Raw genomic sequence first — 19,685 nt, 5'->3', positions numbered from 1 at the left:
GCCTGGTAGTTGGGCGATCTGGGTTCTAGTCCCCACTCAGCCATGGAAGGACACTGGGTGACTTTGGGCCAGTCACGGACTCTCAGCCCAACCCAACTGGCTGTTGTGGGGACAAAATGGAGATGAAAAAAGGCGGGATATAAATGTAATTAATAGTGATAATGCAGGCAGATTTTGATGTGATTCGAATGTGCAGTTTCACATATGCATTCTAAGTAGCTGCTGCTGCATATGAAGTTGCTTCATGTAATTTTCTTACATTTCACTGGTTATAAACTATTTTGTCTGCTTTTCAATTCAGGTCTATTTTTACCATAACTATTTGCTTCCAAATTGCAGCATATCAGAATTTGAGTGTTTGTGTGTAATGCATCACCAAAGTAAAAAAAAACACAATTTAAGTGTCTTCACTCTAGTTTATTTTGGTCTATATGACACTGCACAAGATTAACAATTATAGTATCCAGTGTAAGTAACATGCAGTCAACCTGCAAAATATATTTGTTGGTCTTCTGGGGTCAGGCCTGGGGTAATAGCTCCACTTTCATTTTTATAATGCAGTTATTGCATTCATGAAAAGTCACAGCAGATGGAAATCTAGCAGTCTGATCTTCTATTTCTGATATAGTCATCAATACTGATCTATTTACTTTTATTGAAATGGCAATTTATTCTTAAATCTACATTTCTAGTGATATAGTGTCAATACGCTTGGTTAGTTGTGTGTGTATTCTAAGCAGCTTATGTGCTGGTGTGAAGATCTGGAGTAACTCATGAGCGGTTCTAAGATAACAGGTCCTGGAAACTCAGCATCTGCAGTGACTGCTGAGCACTCTGAATCAGGACACACCTTGTCCTCCAAGGCACACAGGGGACTTACACATGCACAGACTGCCCCATTCATTTCAAGAGGCAGATCCATGTGCACAGAGCAATATACATGGTGATCAAAGTATCTTGGTTGAAATGCATGGGGCAGTACTTTGTATAGAGGGAACTGAACTCATAAAAATGCTGGATTAGGAAAAGGAGCTGAAATACCACTGCATTAGTCAAATCCTGCATTTGGTGTAAGTATGAGGACTGCTCTGTTTTGTGCAGAGGAGCCTGGCTCTAGTCTAGTGACTTATATGTACTGTAGCTGAGCCTGTAGCCAAAAGGATCTACCCCTCAAAAGCATGTGTGTGCTTATTGGGTGTGTTAGATTTTCAGTGTATATTAGCTATTTTTATTATTTAGAGGGTGTCATGCTGCAACATTACACCAAACACATTTTCAGAACTTTATTTGTAACATTCAAGTTAACATTACACAAGAATTTTGAATTATCTGTGTTGCCTAATAGGGGAAAATAGAATGGACACTATTTTTTCTTTTGAATTTCAAATTCCACCTCATAGGCTACTTTCAAAATAGAAATTCTGCACCGAAGCAGCCCTAGCATAAATAATAGCCTGTAGCAGTTGTACTCAAAATAGTAAAGCATCTTCTTCACTGCAATCAGAGTACTACTTAAGGTAAGTAGATTCATCAAATTTTGACATCTTAAATGGTCGTCTCCTGTTCTTTGTTTACATAAACATGTCTCAAGTGTCAAATGGAAATACAAAACAAACAGCTAGCTTAAAAGTTGATAGCACAGAGGACATTTAAAAATAAAAATAGCAAAACTTAGCCTACCATGATTAGTTGCTCCTTAATGGCAGAGATACAAGTCAGAAATGTTGCCATTCTTCCTTTGGCTATAAAGCTGTAGACAACTTAAATACAATACTAATGGCTTTGATATGTGCTACCTATATATTTGATAGGAAAATAATCTTCAGTTCTGTAAAGTTCTGGGAGGTTGTAAGTGTGCGATGGAGCTGGAGTACATTTCTGAAACGAGTAAAAGAAAACAGTTCTTAGGCTGCATCTCAAAGAATTAAAGACTTTAAATTAAATTTAAATGTATGATACAAAACATGAATGGACGTTCTTTTTTTATCATCTAAACGGAATATTTCCAAGTATTGTAACAAACCCAAGTTAGATACATTTTTTAAAGAAGTCTCAAGGTATTTACTATCATAAGATCTAAGTGAAGTGTATTTCCAACTACATGCTGTTTACTTGAATTGCCTGAAGGTTTTACAGGTAAGGGGGAAAGTTATAATTGGAAAAAATACATGTTAAACATTTGTTGCAAAACTGAAGGGGCAGCATCCAATGCTAACCATGTGCTAGCAAGACACACAGGGCCCATTCAGAAGACACCTTAAACCATGGCTTTAACCAAGGTGAATAAGGTGTTTTGTTTTATTCACCATGGTTAAAGCCGTGGTTTATGGTGTCTTCAGAACACAGCCCGGCTTTCTGGCTTAACCACTGTGGTTAAAACCATGGTTTAAGGTGTCTAAGGAACGGGGCCAATGTGACCACAATGTGAAGTGAAATGCTTGTTTCTGGAAAACAAAAGGTCAGCAGAGTTTGCAGAAGGGAGCTCTGCTGACCTGATGATCCAAGAGTACCACAGAATAAACAGCTATTATCTATAGGGTTGTACTGTTGAAACCAGTTAACTCATGAAGTGATATTTCTTACTAAATGCCCCCTTGTGGGAATTAGGCCTAGAAAGCCTATATGTATGTTCCAAAATATATATCCCTGTGCCACAGTAATTCTACTTTTCACTCCCAAATAAATATATGCTTGCTTTTCTATATAATGAACATTGTTGCTGAGTCATATGTCAGATGCCCCATTTCCAGAATACTTGCCCACTACTGAGGATGATTTAGCTGATCATACAAGTACGTCCTCTACATTAATAATAAAAATAAATTTATTTCTTACCCGCCTCTCCATTCTGATCGAGGCGAGGAACAACAATAAACAATAAAATACATAAAACTTAATTAAAATGTAATATACATTGTTAAAAACATCCTAAAAACATCTTAAAATTCCACTGGTTGCCTTAGAATTCTGCAGAAACTTCCAAGTGTGGCTTCTTACTAAGTACACCCCACAACTGCAAAATTGGTTGTCTAGCAGAGAGGAATAATTTTGTTGAAAGACAGCAAAATTATTTTTAAGCCATTTTTATTTTTAAAATATTTCCCCCTCCCCCAACATGGTTCACAAAAGGAGAAATAACCTTAAAATTAGTCAATACAACCCAGCCAATGACACTGAAAGCTCAAGAAGACACTGCCAGATGTAAAGAAAACCTTTCCTTTACCCAAGGCTGGAGGTAACATATTTGCCTGTAGCTTCACAGCAAGGCCATTTTTCAGAGAGACTGGAAAGTCAAGAGAAATGGCTGCTGTGTGTGCATGGAGAGGGGAAGAGAAAAGAGAACACACCCACCTGATATCCAGCTGAGACATCAAAGACCTGTCCCTATAGGAAGATGATGTTTTATTGCACTAAAGTATCTAATTTCCATTGATTTGACTATATGGAAATGTCAACTAAAGTAGCTGCAATGTACTTCCCCCATTTTGTGACGGATGAGAAGCATGCAAAATCTGCTGGGGTGTATACATAAACACACACCTTCATAGGTGTAAGGAGAAATTAATTCTCAACTGGACATGCAAAATTAAAAGAGGCCCAATAAGATTTTAAAAATAAATATGCTTTTGCAATCCGGAATACCCAGATTCCAGCGTATCCTGGTGCCCACACTAGTAGTTTTAGAAGTAGGGGTGGGGAGTGGGGGTAACATTCCAGAAACTGCTTGCTAATCCCTTCCTCACATAAATATCTCCATACCGGGCCTTGTTAGGTCTGGACTGCTAACAGGATGATGTAAGTCAATTATTACATTTGGGTCCTATTGGAATTTCCTTCTAGATATCCAATGACTTTAAACTGGATCTGTTGGGCATCTGCATCAATTACTTTTGGTCACATGCTTAGTTATGTAAGAACTCTCCAGATTAATCAGACCAAATACATCTAGCCTAGTATTCTGTTCTAAATGTTGCCAGCCAGGTATTTTTTTTTAAGAAGATTACAAGCAGGGCATGAAGGCTATATCCGTCCCCTATTGTTTGTCCACAGCATCTGGTACTGTGGTATAAGTGACTGTGAAACACGACGTACCATTTCTATTGGCTCAAATCTGAATGCAGTAAAGTGCAATGTCATTCATGTATGTTGACGACTCACCTGCCTTTCTTAGGTTTTTAGATTTTAGTAGTTTGCTAAAAACAACTGTATGTTGAGATAACCTCTTTAGTTAGAGAATTATATGATGGTGATGGGTTGATTTAAGAAAATATCACTGCTGTTCTCTCCATATGAAAACAATGGAAAGGGTTAATGTGCTGTGCTTGTTAATGTGGGATTCGACCTAGATTGACAAAGATGTGATGGGGAAAAGAATTACTAAATGCTTGTACATGATTGGAATGTCACCTGTGAACCAGAAAACTCAATCCTATGCAGGTTTACTTACAGTAAGTCCTGCTGTATTCAGGTAGGAGATGCATGTGGCCCATGGGACACATATTGCTCACCCATGACCTAAGATAATCTATGGTAGAACTCACTTCTATCTTAATGTAAAGAAGGGGGAGAGAAGAGGGCAGGACTATTGCCTGAAATGTTAGACAACTGTATAATGGTACAACATGGGCCATTACAAAGCAGCTTCTTATATCCTTTTTCAGAAGCAATGGCCCTAGTCAGGGACCATAGCAACATGTTCTGTACAGTTTCTAGCACCCTAGACCTTGGACATAAAATAGCATAAGCAGTAGCATAAAAACTATAGCAACTGCCCAGCCCCATGCAAATTCAAAATGACAGTCTTCTCTCCTATACAGATGCAATGTATTAAATTAATACTGAACAGGAGTTATTCTTTGGTTAACCACTGTAATGATTGGTACAAATTTGGGAGGGGTCAATAAAGGCTGTGCTCCTTTTGAAAGTACTGTTGTTCAAATTCCACATTCTCATTTCTCAACTAAGTGCTGTTCTCCAGTGAACCATCATGGAAAACATTCCCCTAAATTCCCAATGGCTCCTGCTATACAAGCAGGAGGACAAATCAGCTCAGAATGGTACTTTTCTTTCTTTCCTAACAGCAGTATTTGTTGGTTGAGTATGTTGTGCTATGCTAGATTGCAGGCACAGTGAAGTTTCAAATAGGTGCAATCTCATTCCAGATGTTGTAACATCTACATGAAGCCACAGTGTTGTGTGCTATCAGTGATGACACAGAATCCTACTTCTGAGGAGGCTGAGGAAGTGCTAAATCAGGCCCTAGGGACAGTAATTGACAGGATGAGGGCCAATCAACATGCTCAGTCCAGAGGTAATGTTCGTAAGATAGTAAGAGCCATGCTGGATCTGACCAAGGGTCCATCCACTCCAGCACTCTGTTTACACAGTGGCCAACCAGCTGTTGACCAGGAACACACAAGCAGGTTACAGGTGCAAGAGCACCGTACAGCTGTACAGCCCATGATCCCCAGCAATGTATATAGGCGTACTGTCTCGGATGCTTGTTCCGGGGTTGTTCCCTAAAGAATCAAGAAGTTTGCAATCAGGATGCTGATGGGCCTCAGTAACAAAAAGACTTACCTGACTTTTGTGGCACACAACACCTTTCACGAATTAAAGCTGGTGTACAACTGTTAATGTCCCATGGACAAAAGTAGCCTAGCTAAAGTTACCCATGTCCTGGTAACATCGAAACTTAATTGCTGCAGTGCCTGATAGGTGGGAGCTTTTGTGGAAGATTTCTCAGAAACGTCCATTCCGAACACTGCTACTAGACTGCCTGACTTTAGGGACCCTATCTTGGCCGTTGTGAATTATCTTCTCTTGCTACATCCAAGTGCAATCTAAAATTCTAATGCTTTACCTAAATGCCCTATATGGCTTTGTGACTAATTCCTTCCACCTGTGTCTGCTTTGCATTAACATAATTATTCAAGATACTTCTTGGTGTCCCACCTTCTGAATATATTTACAAATAAATAAAATTGGTTTATACTGCTATCCTCTCATGGAGTTTTGGCTTACATTTATTAAATTCTGCAAATCTGTGAAATCTGTTTACACACCTTGCATATTTTTCTCAACATCAAGCACACCATGGTAAGGTTCTGCACATTCCCTGAGTGCAGCTTACACTTTTATTAGAGTTTTGTTCCTCTTTGCTTCTAATAGTTGTTTGAGATACAGAACCTGCTAAAGCTATGCAGAGGAGCAGGAACAGTATTTTTTCTTAATATATACCAACAAACACTTCCAAAAAGCAGGTAAACATGGGTGTCCTTCCTCAGCAGCTAAGAAAATTGAGGTGCTATATAAATAAATAAATCATCATCATCATCATCATCATCATCATCATCATCTAGCCCTTTAACCTTTGTCCCTCAATCTCACAATGTACCAGTATTAGGAATAACCTGAGCACTGGGGCTTTTTTCCTTTCACTGAAATTACATCATTATGGCGGTCCAAGGTGTAGGGAACAGCTTGAAAGTTTAGATTGTGAGTCCCAGGGGGTGTAGGAACTAATTATCTATTTATTACATTTCTAATCCACTCTATAATGCTATTATCTGAGTAGATTAAAAAAAAAGTTAAAAGCCTAAAACTAACAGTAGACTAAGAATATAAAAATGGCAGCACAATACAAGAAAAGGGGTGTTATGAAAGAATAAAGGGGAGTCTATCAACAGTAAGAAGTGACAGCAAGCAGCTCTAGGTTAATCGTTTTATAAAATAAACATGGGGAAAGAAACTTGAAACAAATATAAAAATTAGCAAGTAATCTATATAAATAAAAATGTAAATGTTCGTTCGAAACAGACGTTATATCTCCGAAAGTTCTTCACCGATTACTTTGAAATTTTGACACAACATTGCATTCGAATACGTGAGTGTTGTTATGTAACTATGTTCTATATGGGGACAAAAGTTTGTCTTAAAATTGAAGAAATAGGCCTCAAAACCAGTCCTGCTGATCATTGTGACATCGCCAACCAGTAGGCCAATCCGCTGCCTCTGCCTCGTCTCCTATTTGCATGTTCTCTCCTATTTGCTCTTATAGGTCATTGTGACATCGCCAACCAGTAGGCCAATCCACTGCCTCTGCCTCCTCTCCTAATTGCATGTTCTCTCACAATTGGCTGAGTGAATATAGATGCCACACCTGTGACAGTTACACGTTCTGAAGAAAGGTAACTGCCAGGAGTTTCCACTAATCTCACCGTAAAAACATCCTTTTTTTAAAACCAAACAGTAGGCCAATCCACTGCCTCTGCCTCCTCTCCTATTTGCATGTTCTCTCACAAAACTTTGCAACGGCACGCGGCTTGCAGTAAAAAAATTACTGAGCAACGTCATAGAAGGAACAATCTTGACAGGACCTTTCAAAGGTGAAGATGTCCTCATTCCTCGCATTCCTATGATTCCAACAGATATGCCATTTCAATTTAAGAGACTGCAATTCCCAAGTCGATTGGCATTTGCAATCACCATCAACAAAGCTCAGGGCCAATCTTTAGAATTGTGCGGTTTAGATCTAGACACAGATTGCTTCTCACATGGACAATTATATGTTGCGTGTTCTAGAGTCGGCAAACCAGACAATCTCTGTATCTACTAGGGGTGTGCACGGACCCCCCGCTCCGCTTCTCTTCCAGATCCGCGATTTGTGGATCGGGCCGCTTCGCTCCGCCCCGCCTATAGTCCGCTCCGCTCCGCTGCGGAGCTCCGGATCCGGATCCGGATCGGAGCTCCGTTTCCCCCCCCCATAGGCTTGCATTGAAAGCTAAAAAAGTATATAACTTTTTTTCTGTTAATGTTAGAAACCTCAAGTTTGGCACCATGACACCTCATGGACGTATACACACGCATGCCGAGACTCAAGCCAATCCCATCATCCCCTGATTTTGGGGGAATTTATGAAAATCGGGCACCCCATTTGCAGACACGGACTGTTCTCCGACATTTTGGCAGATAAAAAAAAAGGGAAGTGGGCACCCTCACAGATGCCATCTAGACCCATATTCATGGCAAGACTCAAGCCAATCCCATCATCCCCTGATTTTTGGCAGGGCTCTAACCTCTAACGCAGCACCCATAACCCCAATTCACACCCCTTTCGATAGCTCCATCAATTTGCACGTCAGAAACCTCACCTTCGGTCCCATGACAGCTTACCCATGTGTCCACATGGACGCCAAGTTTCAAGCCAATCCCATCAACCCCGGATTTTTGGGGAATTTATGAAAATCGGACACCCCATTTGCAGACATGGGCTGTTCTCCGGCGTTTTGACAGATAAAAAAAATTGAAGCGGGCACCCCCCCAGATGCCATCTAGAGCCACATTCATGGCAAGCCTCAAGCCAATCCCATCATCCCCTGATTTTTGGCAGGGCTCTAATCTTTTAACTCACCCCAAATCAAGTCCCATGCTACAACTACGTCAATTTGCACGTCAGAAACCTCACCTTCGATCCCATGAGAGCTTATCCATGTCCACATGGACGCCAGTTTCAAGCCAATCCCATCATCCCCTGATTTTTGGGGAATTTATGAAAGTTGGACACCCCAGTATCTCAGGGATTTAAAGCTGCAATGGGCCCATTTCAAAGGAAATCCCAACATGCCATGAATTGGGGAGTAGAGATAAACCTAAATATGAATCTTCTTCCACACTTGAAAAATTGATTGGAACTTGAGCACAGGAAGGACTTCTCCCCTGAGTCAAAGCAAGACACACAAAAACCATCCCTGCGAGGTGGGCAGGGGAGGAGGGAGGGAAGGCAGGCAGGCAGCAGACATTTCTGGGGGCACAAGGAAGTGAGCCAAGGATAGTTTCAAAGCCAGTAATGCATATAAAATGGAATAAATAAATAAATAAACAAACAAAGGAGGGGTGGAATTAAAAGCAGCAGTGTTGCTAAATAAACAACAAGAAGAATTTTTTAAAAAAAGGCTATATCTGTCTTTTACCAGTAAGAGGGGCGTGGACGTGCCCAGGGGGAGGGGAAATTATCTGCCAATTTGACTGGTCCTGTCTAGGTACCAGTCTTTAAGAAGCAAACGATCACTTCAACTCATGATAGGCATTCTCTCCAGTGATTTACCTTTGGAGGACTCTGATGATCCTCCAAGGTCAGGAGAGTGCACTGGGCACGTCCACATGCCCTAGGGGAGCTCATCCCCTTGCACCACATCTATTCAGTTGTTCCCCAAAGTTAGGGTGGGTAGCAGTGCTGTGTTTCCTCTCTGTTAGTATATGATTTCAGGTTGTGTTTGTGCATTTGGTGGAGCTACTGTTTTAAAAAACACTGGGAAAAGTCCATTCAGAGTAGAAAGAGAAGTTTCCCAGAATCCCAAGTTACCCGTTTTGCCTATCCCCTCCCTCCAACTTTGGGATCATGTGATCATGACCGGGAGTTGACTCTGCCCCTCAGCCCTTTGGAAAAGGTACATTTTTTCGCGCTGTTTTACCCGATTTTTCCAAAAATTCTAGCAAGCGAACCGCAGCATGCAGAGAGCTGAGAGTAGGCTCAAAATGACCCCCAGCCACGACTCTCTAAGCACAAGAAGTTTCAGAAAGATAGCTTAAAAAACAACACAGTTATCCCCTATTCTTTTCCACAATGCAATCCTATGGGCGAAATTTTTCAAAATGGCGATCGGATCGCGCCGCGAAAAGAGAAGCGCTCCACGTATGGCGCTTCTCTTCGCCGTGCTTCTACGGGTCCCCGGTCTGCTTCTACTCCACCTCTGGGCAAGGCGGAGCAGGCCAATTTGCTTCTGATTCTCCGCTTCTAATCGGAGTGGAGCACATCCCTAATATCTACACAGACAATGGAACAACTAAAAATATTGTATATCCACAAGCATTGTGAAATTAAACATATTAGAAACATCCGCTTTGTCTTTTCTTTCTTTTCAATTTAACCAGACTGAGCCACAGCAACGCGTGGCAGGGTACAGCTAGTCAGAGATAAGAATGGACACGAGCAGCACAAGACATTTCATAAGTATATAAGAGCCCCACTGGATCAGACCAATGGTCCACCTAGTCTAGCAGTCTGTTCACATAGTGGCCAACCAGCTGCCCACAGGGAAACCCATAAGCAGGACGTGAGTGCAACAGCACCCTCCTGTCCATGTTCCCCAGCAAATAGTGTACATAGGCAAACTGCCTCTGATACTGGAGGTAGCATATAGCCATCAGGACTGGTAGCCATTCTCCTCCAGGAATTTCTGTAAACCTCTTCTAACGGAGATGGGGACTGAAGAGAAACTTAACATATTATATTTGATATGTTGGACAGCTTAAAATGAGTTTGTACTCGCATTTAATTCAATTCTTGAACCTGTGGTACATATACTCAAAGGTGCTGATTCTTATAACCTCCCCTATGAGTCTACAACAAAGAAGGAGATCTGCTCAGGATCAGCCACGCAGTCTGCATGACCACCATTCCAGGAGGAGATGAGAGTATCTGCAACTTTCCCCATATTTCTGTTTTAATATTAAAGCTTGATCAAGAGAGACAATTCCATGCTTCTTGTCATAAGTTACATCCCACAAGTGACTCATGGAATAAAAAATGTTTACTTGCATGTAAAGGAGGAAATGACAAAAATCTGACTTGTAGAGTCAGATTCCAAACCCTGGGAAGTGGGAGGGTACTTCCTCTGGCTGTTATCGATCCAAAATAGGAATTAGAGCAGCAAGTAGTAACTACCATCTAAGGACTGGGTAGAGAACATTTTACTCACAGTGGGTTAATTCTGTGTTAATTGTGGGTTGCCTTAGAGGCTAGTTGTCAGACAGTTGGGATATAAGTATTTTAAATACACTGCTAGTGAGAAGGATGGACAATGGAATCAGTTGCATGGTGAGGTTGTGGGCTCTCCCACACTAGAGGCCTTCAAGAGGCAGCTGGACAACCATCTGTCAGGGATGCTTTAGGGTGCATTCCTGCATTGAGCAGGGGGTTGGACTCGATGGCCTCATAGGCACCTTCCAACTCTGCTATTCTATGATTCTAAGGCAAACATTTTATTCAATAATTTATACTCTGCTTTATAGGGTAAAACCCCTCACAAATTGGACTACATTTTAAAATAAATAATAAGCAAGCCACAAAAAACAATATTCAATCCTTAAATAAAATAGCAGCAGCATATAAAATCTTTGTTAAAGCCTCAACACAACTAAATTAACCAATACAAACTGGAATAAATAAAATTTTTAAATCCTTCTAAAGGCCACAAAGTGTGTGGGGAGGGGGGAATACATACTTCCCAGGGGAGTGAGGGGATACATACTTTCAAAGATATGGGGCCTACACAGAAAAGGCCCCATCCCTGGTTCACATCTATCTCATGGCTCTTACTGGTGTATCAGAGAGCAGGACCTCAAATACTGATTTTTAAAGCTTGGGCAGGCTGGTATTGGTGGTCCTTCAGATAACCTAGTCCGGAACTAAATAGGGTTTTTAAAGGCTCATGCCAGCCCCTTAAACTGAGCCCAGAAACAAGTAGGTAGCTAATGTAACTGCTTCAAAGAGGGTGTGGTTGCTGCTGTATTCTACGAATTGTAATTTTCTGCCCATCTTCAAGTGCAGCACCATGTAAAGCACATTTCTGTGACCGAGTTTGAACATAACCAGAGCATGGGGTACTTAGGCAAGATCTCAGTAATGTGTTCTAAGGCTAATGTAGGGAAGGTACATTTGTGCTTAATCCGTCCTCTGCTCACAAATTATCACCTATAAATGTCCCTCCATAACTGTTTTACCCCCTTTTCACCCTCCTAGCTAGGTTCCAAGGCCAAATATAAGCCTGGTTGCAAAGAAAATTACCTCAGGAGAAATAACATTTTAGAGAAGAATAAGTAGGTAGTAAAAAGGCTAAGCACCCTTCTTCCCACCCACTAACTTTCCCCTGCAAAATTCCAAACCCCACATTTATCTCAGGAAGTGTAGGCATGGGAACATGCAATTGCCAAGTTAATTTGGTTCCTGGAAGCCAAATTTAGTTTGCTAGGTAGGAGGTTGAAATCCAGAACCACCAAGATGGCTTTCTCTGAAGAGCTACCTGTAACAGGCACAGCTAGACAGGTGAAGCTGGGACGTCTCAATGGGTGGATGTAGAGAAGAAAGGTTCAGATTTGTTAGGCACTGGGGAACAAGCTGGACCTGTACAAGCTGGGCCTCCTCTTGAACCAGAACAGAACCAGACTACTGTCACAACACAAAAAGGTAGCAGAGCAGCTTTTAAACTGAGCCCTGGGGAAATCCCAACAAGAGCTGGGATGAATCAGGTTTGGGCTGAATCATCCCAACGGATAAAGATGAACATATTCCAGATTGCCCAAATGGAGATGGGTAGGAAATACGCCATGAGCATTTGGTGAAACATGATAGCCAGTCAAAGAGGCCTTAGTATATTAGCAGCAGATGCACAATGCCAGAGACATCTAATGATGGACACCATGTAGCGGTATTTCTATACTAATGCTAGAAGCCTTCGAGCCAAAATGGGAGAGTTAGGAGTGCCTGGTTTTAAAGGAGAACCTAGATATTGTGGGCATAATTAAAACCTGTTGGAATGGAGGGAACTAGGGGGACACAGTCATCTCTGGATATGTACTCTATAAGGAGGACAGAGAAATGCATACTAGAGCAAGTGTTACTCAGCATAGTGTCAAGCACACTAGAAAACCTAAAAGGGCCAGACTCCTTCACAGAAGCACCGTGGGTGACACTATGGGGCTCCAAAAGTAATTTAGTATCTGGACCATGCTATCAACTCCCAGACCAGAACGCTCCAGGTGATCTTAAAATGGAAAATGAAATCAGAGAAGAATCCAAACAAGGAAGTGGTATAATAATGGGAGACTTCAATTACCGTCACAGTGACTGGATTAATGCATGTTCCAGTCACAACAAAGAGGTTAAATTTCTCAATGCCCTAAACAACTCTGTTCTAAAACAGTTGGTGATGGAACTGACACAGAGGAGGTACCCTGGATATAATCTTAAATAGTGCCGCCCAGGATTTCGTATGAGATGTGACTGTTGTTGAACCAATTGCAAACAGTGACTACAATGCTATCACTTTTAATATATACTTAAGTGGGAAATTGCCAAGGAAGTCCAACACAGTCACAATTGACTTCAAAAGGAAACTTCTCTAAAGTCAGGAGAAGTTAAAAAGGAAGCTGAAAGGGGGAGTCAAGAGGCTTAAATCTCTTCAAAGTGCTGGGAGTTTACGGAAATCCACAATAATAGAAACTGAGCTAGAATGTATGCCACAGGTTAGGAAAGACAGCACCAACTCCAACAGATCACCAGTATACTGTAGTTAACAAGCAGTGTCAAGGAAGCTATTTGAGAAAAGAAGGTTTATTTCAGAAATTGGAAGTCTTGCCCAAATAAGGAGAACAAAAAGGAGCACAAACTTGCAGAAAGGAGATGCAAGCAGACAATAAGAGATGCCAAAAAAAAAAAAGAAAGCATTTTGAGAAGCATATTGCTAACAACTTCAAGGCCAACAATAAAGATTATTTAACTATATCTGAAGCAGAAAACCAGAGGCAGTTGGACCATTGGATGACAACGGAAAAGGAGTACTAAAGGAAGATAAGACTGGAGAAGCTGAATGAATTATTTTCATCTGTCTTCACTCCAGAAGATTTGTGGCAGATGTTTTCAGGAAGGGAGTCAAATAGTGATGACAAAAGATGAGGCTGGCAACTTTTTGATGAATTGAAATTTAATAAATCACCAGGCCAAGACAGTATCCATCCTAGAGTTCTTAAATAACTAAAATGTAAAATTGCTGATCTTCTAACAGAAATATGTAACATGTCCCTAAGATCAGGCTCTTTATCAGAAGCCAATGTAATATTATTATTTTTAAAAAGGATCCAGGGGGGATCTGGGAAATTACAGCCTGGCTAGCTTAACATCTGGGAAAGGGTTGAAAACATTATTAAAGATAAAATTAGTAAGTATATAGAAGGACAAGCCTTGCTGAAAAAGAAACAACATGTCTTCTGCAAAGGGTAAGTCATGTTTCACTAACCTTTTAGAGTTCTTTGAGAGGGGTGATCCTGGTAGACATAGTTTACTTGGACTTCCAAAGGGCTTTTGACAAAGTCCCTAAGCAAAGGCTCCTGAGCAAACTTAGCCAACATGGAATAAGAGGAGAGATCTTGGATCAGAAACTAGATACAAGAACAGAAAGTGGAGAGTAGGAATAAATGGTAAATTCTCCAATGGAGAAATGTAAACAGTGGGGTCCCATGGGGATATGTATTGGGACAAACACTTATCAACTTGTTCATAAATGATCTAGAATTAGAAATGAGCAGTGAGGTGGTCACGTTTGCTGATGACACCAAATTATTTAGGATGGTTAAAACAAAAGGGATTGTAAAGAGTCCCAGAAGGATCTCTCCAAACTGGGACAATAAGCATCAAAATGGTAAATGCAGTTCACTTTAATCAAGTATAAAGTGATACACAATGGGGCAACCCCTCCCCCAAACTTCACATATTCACTGGATCTGAGCTAGCTATGACTGACCAAGAAAGAGATCTTGGGGTTGCGGTGGACAACTCAATCAAAATGTTGACCCAGTGTGCAGCTATTGTGGAAAAGGCATCCACGTTAGGCATAATTAAGAAAGGAGTCAAAAAATAAAACTGCCAATGTCATACTGCCCTCACGCAGATCTATGGTGCAATCACACTTGGAATACTGTGTATAGTCACCACACATAAAAAAAGGAAAAGTTGGGGAAAGTGCAGAAACTCCCCTATGAGGAAAGGTTACGACATCTGGGGTGTGTAGCTTAGAAAGAAGACAACAGAGGGGAGTCATAATTAAAATTATGTGTTGGGTGGATAGGGAGACATTTTTCTCCCTCTCTAATAATACTAGAACTTGGGGTCATCCGATGAAACTAATTGGTGGGAGATTAAGGACAGATAAAAGGAAGTACTTCTTCACACAGTGCATAGTTAAACATAGTTAAAGTCAGTTTCACAAGTTAAACTATGGAATTTACTTCCACTTCCTTTTAAAGCCACCAAGTTGGATGGCTCTAAAAGGGGTTGGAAAGTTCATGGAGGAGAAGCCAATCAATGGCTACTAGTCCTGATGGCTATATATTACCTCCAGTATGCCTGTATACATCAGACGCTGGAGAACATGGGCATGAGAGTGCTCTTGCACTCATGTCCTGCTTGTGGGTTTCCTGTGGGCAACTGGTTGGCCACTGTGCGATCAAAATGCTGGACTAGATGAACCTTGGCCTGATCCAGCACGGTTCTTATGTGTTTAATGTATAGTTCAGTCCTCAACTAAACATTGTTATATCTCCCTCCCAATGTTACAAATTTTGCCACAAGAGAGGCCTGCACAACTACTCCCCATCACCTGCATTCTCACAAACAACTCTGTTGCAGGTGGACTCAGGGACTTAAGGACATAAGTGGATGGTGGTGGGAAATTAGGAATACAAGTATTTCTCTTTTATGAGCTTTCTTTGTTATGCAAAACAAGAAGAATCTGATCCTTTGAGAGGAAAATAAGATCAGAATATGAACATCTAAACCATGTATTAAATTCAAATTTTTAACCATCAGATCTTTTAACAGCATATCATCCTCATATAAATCAAGCATCATGATATCCATAGAACAAACCAATCATCTAGAAACAACATAATGTTATATTCTTGGAAACATAGATATATGCAGTATCTTTTTCTAATCAGAATTTGTATTCTACAGCTGTGATGTATACCGTTGGATTCTAAATTCAGAAGTGTGTCCACCCCAACTGCTTAATATAGTATTTCTGTATTAGGTTTGAATGGGGAAAGCAACAGAAAAGAAAAACTGTTTCTCCTAATTTTTCCACCACCCATTGGAGGGTAGGTAGGAAAGGAGACTTCATATCTGTACTGGAAGTAGGGGAAGAGTATGAAATAATGGCACAGAGACTGGATATATGGCAGGAAGTAGGTATCACAGGAGGTAAATATGGAACCACTGATTGACCACACAGAATTGAAGCCATCTCCATATTGACCATGGAACCTTATTTAGATGTTTTCCACAAGATTCTAAGATTTTGAGGGCCAGATATTTGCTCTGGGGAAAAGAAAACAAAAGAAGAAATTTATAGATAGCCACATAGGGTACCAGATGCTAGATTCTACACTTATATACTGAAATCACAAAACATACAGAATATATACAAACCTGGACCTAAAACTGGCAATTAATCTATCTGCACTGTTTACAACAACAAAGTCCTCATTACACCAGTGATCTCTCCTCGGCTCAAGGCCTCACATTGGTTTCTCCTCTTTCCAGCCACAGATTTTGCTAAGCTCTCCTGCGTGTTTTGCCAGAAGCAACATGTCTATAAAATGAGGACCTCCGCTTGTTTTCTATCTGCTATTTGTGATCAACGTGACAGTCTGTGTCTGCTGGCATTCTGGGATATGTGCAAGGGCATTTTGCTCTAGTTTCTTCACAGCTTGTGCAGCTTTAACTCCAAATAAAACACATGTGTGCGGAAAGGCAGCAGACAACGAAAAACAACAACTGCAAAACGAAGATGTGGATGTTGCAGCCCAAATTAAAAAGTGCTCCACACATTTCAACTGCTGCATGGTTCCTAAGCAATGGGCTATTCTTCTACCCACTGTTGTATCTGTGGTATTTACAATGGCAGATAGCTGCAGAACTGCTGATGCCAGAGGGTAATCAATTAATGACGTTGCCATAACAGCACAAGGACGCAGGCCAATATTCTCCACATTTTACACAAACAGGGAAACTGAGTCCAGAGAGACTAGCATCCAACTTTTGTTATAGCTAAGAGATTAATACACAGAACTTAATGGAGGCAGATGTGGGGAGAAGTGAAAGTTTCAAGTAAGAAACCACATGGACTGCTGCACCATGGAAATAAGCAACTGTACAAATTATTACTCCCCCAAATGGTCAGGTATGTGACCTTAACATCATTCTGTTTTCCAACAAAGACAGAATACTCAGACCCTGAAATAACAAAGATCTCTGTCAATGAAAGGGTTAAGCAGGGGCAACTCCCACCTTAGGGATCCATATAACTTTTTGAAAGAATAGGAAATATTAGTGAACCGATCTTGAAAAATTCCCATTCAATATGGCTCAGCTTTGCCAGCTAAGAGGGAATAAAAATAGTCTGTGTATGACTATGTGAAAACACATATACACACTCTCTCACACACCATGGAACTGGCACTGCGGTATGGATGGGGGGAAGGGCAGCCAGAAGGGAAGCTGCAGTAATCATGGCGACTCCTGCAGGCTGAGCTAAGCTAGGTAAACTACACTGAAACACTTGTGTAATAGCAACCATTAGCCACTGCAACACCAAAGAAAGAGCTAGAATTTTCCAAGCAGGCCAGGAAAACTCCTTTACTCCTACTGGCTGGGGGAGAATACACACACACACACACACACACACACACACACACACACTGCACTTCCTTTTCTTGTTGAATAAGTGGTGTATTTAACAAATTATTTTGCAGCATTTGGGCAGGGGCAAAGGAGCAAAGACAGTTTTAACACTCAACCAGAGATGAGCAGGCACCAAAATTGCTATTACAGAAACAGAATGATTTGAGACTTAAATGCTTTTTGTTACGAGGAATATCATCCACTAATGATCTCTCCAAAAAAGTCTATTTACCATCCAACTATGTGAACTCCATCACTTAGAGAGTGGCCAGATTTGCAACAGCTTCTCCAAAATTTAGACATTTCTAGCAACTTATGCAGTAAAGTGCACTAATATTCTTATGTGTTGATACATGACTCATTTGCTCTCCAAGGTATGTGGTTTTTAGTAGTTTGCTAAAAATAACTGTACTTTGAGGTAACCTCTTTAGTTAATAATATGATGGCGACAAGCTGATTTTCGAAAACGTCGCTGGTATTCTCTCTATACTAAAAGGTTACTCCCTTCAGGTTACTCCCTTCAGGTTAGCTCGTTATGTTTATAACTGAGATACTTGAAAGATTTGGTACAACAATCTCATATGTAATTCACTATCAGCTGCAGAAATTAATTGCTTCTAAGAGGTGGAGGCCTAATTCTCTATCACTGAATGAGTAGCTGTAGAAAGCTTGGTACCTGGCCCAAATGGCCAAATTAACAAGAGTACATTCACTAATGTGCATGGGAATTAATGTGCAACATTTGGAAAAACCTTTCATATATTTTATGAGTTCCCATTATACAATGGACATTAATTCCTACAGATCATTTTCATTGCTTTATTAGACTCCCCCCCTGCACCTCCCCCTTTGCAACCTGTATATTAAGTGTTTTTGGTCACGCCTTGTTTTTTATTTATCTATTTATGTAATTTCAACAATATGATGTATTTATATGTATGTTTGTGTTTGATTGCCACATTTTCATAGCATTATTTATACTTTAATAAAAGAAAAGATATAGCTACCATGAATCTAAAGACATGGGTGATTTTTTCCACTTGTATGGGTATTTTAATCAACAGCAAAGTGGTTATTTTGCATGCAGACATACACGCATACACACACAAATCTGATATCTGCCTTTCTATACATCCAAGCATTTCAAGACAATCACATACACAAAACCTCAAATTGTTGCATTATAAAATGGTTTTTAAACTCTAATTGTAAAAAAATATTTTATTGGATTAAAAAAAATTATTAGAAATTCAGAACCAACAAAAATGTATCTAGTTTCTAGATGGAATTTATACTCTCTCAGGTATCTAGAGGATCAAGCCAAAAAAGGAAATGTAGTGCAATGTAATAACATTTCCTACATTCAACTTATCTGAAGCAAAACCGTAACACCAAACAAATTATACCACTGTCACCAACAAAAGTAATGTCTGTTACTGTTGGCTTGGTTTACTGTCCTATTATGTATAGTTTATTTCTTTCAGAAGAGAATCTATATGGTAAATCACTGTCTCTTCTACTGGAAAATACATAGCATGTGCTTCTTAGATACTCTATCTTTGCCTTGCCAACGCTATGTCTCAGTTTAAGTCTGAACACAAAATGGGAGTAAAGATTCTGAGCACTATTTTTATTTCTTATTGAATAAAAACTAGTTAGAATTAATGGGACAAAACTTTAAACCCTTAAAGAAGCTCATGTTTCCAGATTCCTGCCATTTGTAAGTTTCGTGGTAGACACACCCATTAAATCCTTTCAAAATATGGCTGACTTCAGCCAGCCCAATAAAAATGCAATATCTTCGTGTTTAGAAATTGCCAGTTGAACATGTTCATGGAAAAACAATGCAGGACTGGGTTAATACAGTAGTTATGAAAGAATGCATATTCCAAGTAACCACACTTGCATGTTTATTGCTTTAACCTGACCACTAGCCAAATTAAATCATATGAATATTTGATGCCAATTCTACATGGCAGCAACCTTGTTTGACCCAATCACTTCTATAAAACAACAGATCTTTCCTCTCCACCGCCACAATACACCACTGAACATGAATAAAGCTTTGCAAGAAAGCCTAATAGTACTTGTGAAGCATATGTATAGACATAAGGTTGGATCCAGAATCCAGACTAGGTTAATCATTCTTTAGTCCCATTAAAATTGA

At 40.2% G+C, this 19,685-nt stretch overlaps 1 protein-coding gene across 1 annotated transcript in view; it reads right to left on the bottom strand.

Moving 5' to 3' along the window:
- Nucleotides 1-243: 243 nt before the first annotated feature.
- BCAS4 (breast carcinoma amplified sequence 4) overlaps nt 244-19,685 on the bottom strand; it is a 62,577-nt gene continuing 43,135 nt past the window's right edge. Inside the window, exon 5 of the mRNA XM_063141550.1 lies at nt 244-1,878. Within this exon, the coding sequence (XP_062997620.1) occupies nt 1,774-1,878 (105 nt within the window). The 3' untranslated portion in view covers nt 244-1,773. The remainder of the gene's footprint in view (nt 1,879-19,685) is intronic.

The sequence above is a fragment of the Elgaria multicarinata genome, chromosome 1 (genome assembly GCF_023053635.1).
Source record: "Elgaria multicarinata webbii isolate HBS135686 ecotype San Diego chromosome 1, rElgMul1.1.pri, whole genome shotgun sequence".
Taxonomy (NCBI): domain Eukaryota; kingdom Metazoa; phylum Chordata; class Lepidosauria; order Squamata; family Anguidae; genus Elgaria; species Elgaria multicarinata.
Note: the sequence above shows the minus strand (reverse complement) of the source record. Positions and strands in the feature narration are given on the sequence as shown.